General features: G+C 42.2%; 1 protein-coding gene across 1 annotated transcript; it reads right to left on the reverse strand.

Annotated features, from left to right (window-relative positions):
• Positions 1-61: 61 nt before the first annotated feature.
• lmo2 (LIM domain only 2 (rhombotin-like 1)) lies at positions 62-2,098 on the reverse strand. The gene is made up of 2 exons (XM_019859709.1): positions 1,842-2,098; positions 62-770 (listed from the first exon to the last, which is right to left on the reverse strand). The coding sequence occupies exons 1-2, from the start codon at positions 2,081-2,083 to the stop codon at positions 545-547; spliced, it is 468 nt and encodes a 155-aa protein (XP_019715268.1). The 5' UTR covers positions 2,084-2,098; the 3' UTR covers positions 62-544.
• Between the last annotated feature and the right edge of the window lie 423 nt (positions 2,099-2,521).

Consider the following 2,521-nt stretch of genomic DNA (forward strand, 5'->3'; position numbering starts at 1 on the left):
AGAGAGAGAGAGAGAGAGAGAGAGAGAGATGTAGAAATATGTAGATATAGATAGATATGTATGTATGTGTGGGAGGGGGTGGGGGTGGCCCCTAAGGCTGTAGATTGGACATCCCTGCTCTGTTAAAATACGTATTTAATGTAATTTTTTTAAGGAACTTTATCATGATGTAGTACAAAATCTACAATTGAAAATGTATGTCATTTTGTCCAAACATGGTAAAGGCAAATGAAACAGTTTTCAGCTGCAAAGGTTGCTGTGATTTTGCTCCATTTGACAAAAGTCCCTTTAGATGGACAAATACCTGTTATTGCATGTTAATTCCGATTGTTTTGCATTTGTGAGGCCTGAGATGAAAAGCTGCCTGTTACAGTGCAGAAATGATGAGCCTCCTCCACTTTTGTGTAAAACAGTTTCCACATGAAGTGGCCAGGCACTTCCAAGCGTGCGTGATGCTGGGAAAAAGTCTGTGTTTATTATTCATTGTTCCTCTGCAAAAGCAGCGATTTAAAAAGCCCAGAAGACCCAAAATGTCCATGTTGCTCTATACCATACTGTTATTGTTGAGTTTGGTCCACTCATAGATGTCCTGTTCGCAGACAATATCTGAGTTGATGAGCAGGTAGCGGTCGCCAACGCAGAAGTGCTTCTGGCAGGCAGCGCACTTGAAACATTCCAGGTGATAGACTTTGTCCCGCACACGCATGGTCATCTCGAATGCTCGGATTCTCTTCTCACAGGAAGCACAGAGGCCATCCTGTCCAAAAAGCCTTGGTGGAGAAAGATGTGAAATATTACAAAAGGTTACTTGAAAGCGAGATGAGCAATTACAGCATAAAGGTTCTGCATGTAGTTTTCTTTTGGTTTTGTGTTGAATTTTCCAGTAACTTCCAACTGGGTGTTTTTGAACAGCCTAAAGGACGCTCAGAGACGGCCGATTCACATTACACACTTGACACGCAAGCTACATGGTGCATTCATGGCACGTTCACAACGTCAGGAACTTGTAGATCCACTGTTCCGTTTTGCATATTAATTATTTTTCTTCAATAATAACAGTTTAAAGACCGGGGGCCAAATTCTAAAACTGCTGACATATATTTAACATTTCCCATGAAAAACGAAGGTGAAATGGGGTGGATTCAAAATGAAAATATGAAAAATAATCTGAGAAGATGCGAAACAGCGAGTGCCGAACCCCAAGTGTGCAGGGGTCCACTGCATACCTCTCGTCAGATGCCTTTTTTCTTCCCACAATCAGCATCTGTGAGCTAGCTATTCAGAATACTAATCACAACAAGGCAAATTCACATCATATCCACCCCACACTGAATTTCTCCACCCTTGATATGCCACTTTGAAGGGGGAGGCGATCTCTGAAGCACAATGTCAAAACCAAAGGTAAAAAGAGCTGGATTGGGTTTCGGGTGGGAAATGCACATATTAGCATTAGCTAATCTTGTTTTTAATTGAACAGCATTTACTAGATTGCTTGGTGAAGTTATTGAAACGGGAGTATTTTCTTTGCCGATAGGTGCGCTGCATGTGCCACATGCACTGATCTCCACACTAATTGTGGGGTATAATCAGGACTGCATCCACAAGTGAAAACACAAAAACACATTGAAATTGTCTTGATGGCTGTCTTCATGGATGCCTGTTTTTTTTTTCTTCCAGACTCTCCACTCTGCTGCCGTTCATCCTGCATAAACATTTAGCACCGCCCCCATTATTACGGTAATTACAACCTAACTCACCATTGTCCCAGTATTAGATAAGGCGGGGCAACACGTCATGTTATTTAGACAAATCAAAACAGTTTCAAATAAAAGCAGCCTAACCTTAGGTAGTCTCGACGACACAGTTTCCTTCCCAACTTGTAGTACAGGCGGCGGCCAACCTCTCCGAGGCGGCAGCCACACAGGTCGCAGCTGAGGCAGTCCTCGTGCCAGTACTGCTCGATGGCCTTTAGGAAAAAGCGGTCGCCGATGCTCTGCTGGCAGCCGCCGCACATCAGCAGAGAAGGAGGCATCTGCAGGACCTCGTCCACTGGCTCCCTGCGCCCGACAAACACAGCACACATAAGTCAGAATATTGACGGTGTTGGTTATGTGACCGCTTCCTAATCAAATGTTCATGAAATAATAACTCACTTTAAACCACGGTAGACAATATGGAAATTTCGAATGCATTTAGATTCAGATGTATTTATTCAGTGATTTTAAATTTGAAATATATTCATCATAATGTTACAGTCATTACAATCAGGGCATTGAGAGTAAGACTCAAATGTTAAAATGTCAACTTCTTTCATGACAGGGTGCGCTTGAGCAAGGCAGTGTGAGTATGAGCCGAATTCCCCTTTGATGATGAGTAAAATAAATTCCAAAATTAAAGTCGTACACAATGTAGTTTGGATACCGTCCACACGAGGAAGCTATTTCTCATTTGGCTTTTACCACAACGGTTCTGTAGAGTAAATATATGTATGGAAAAACACTTCTTGGTCATGAAAAAAAAA

The sequence above is a fragment of the Hippocampus comes genome, unplaced genomic scaffold (genome assembly GCF_001891065.2).
Source record: "Hippocampus comes isolate QL1 unplaced genomic scaffold, H_comes_QL1_v1.1 C17050675, whole genome shotgun sequence".
Taxonomy (NCBI): Eukaryota; Metazoa; Chordata; class Actinopteri; order Syngnathiformes; family Syngnathidae; genus Hippocampus; species Hippocampus comes.

Coding starts and splice junctions, on each gene's coding strand:
- lmo2 (XM_019859709.1), bottom strand. CDS start 2,083: ATGTGTGCTGTGTTTGTCGGGCGCAGGGAGCCAGTGGACGAGGTCCTG. Junction 771..1,841: donor TGTCGTCGAGACTACCTAAG/GTTAGGCTGCTT, acceptor TTCTCCACCAAG/GCTTTTTGGACAGGATGGCC.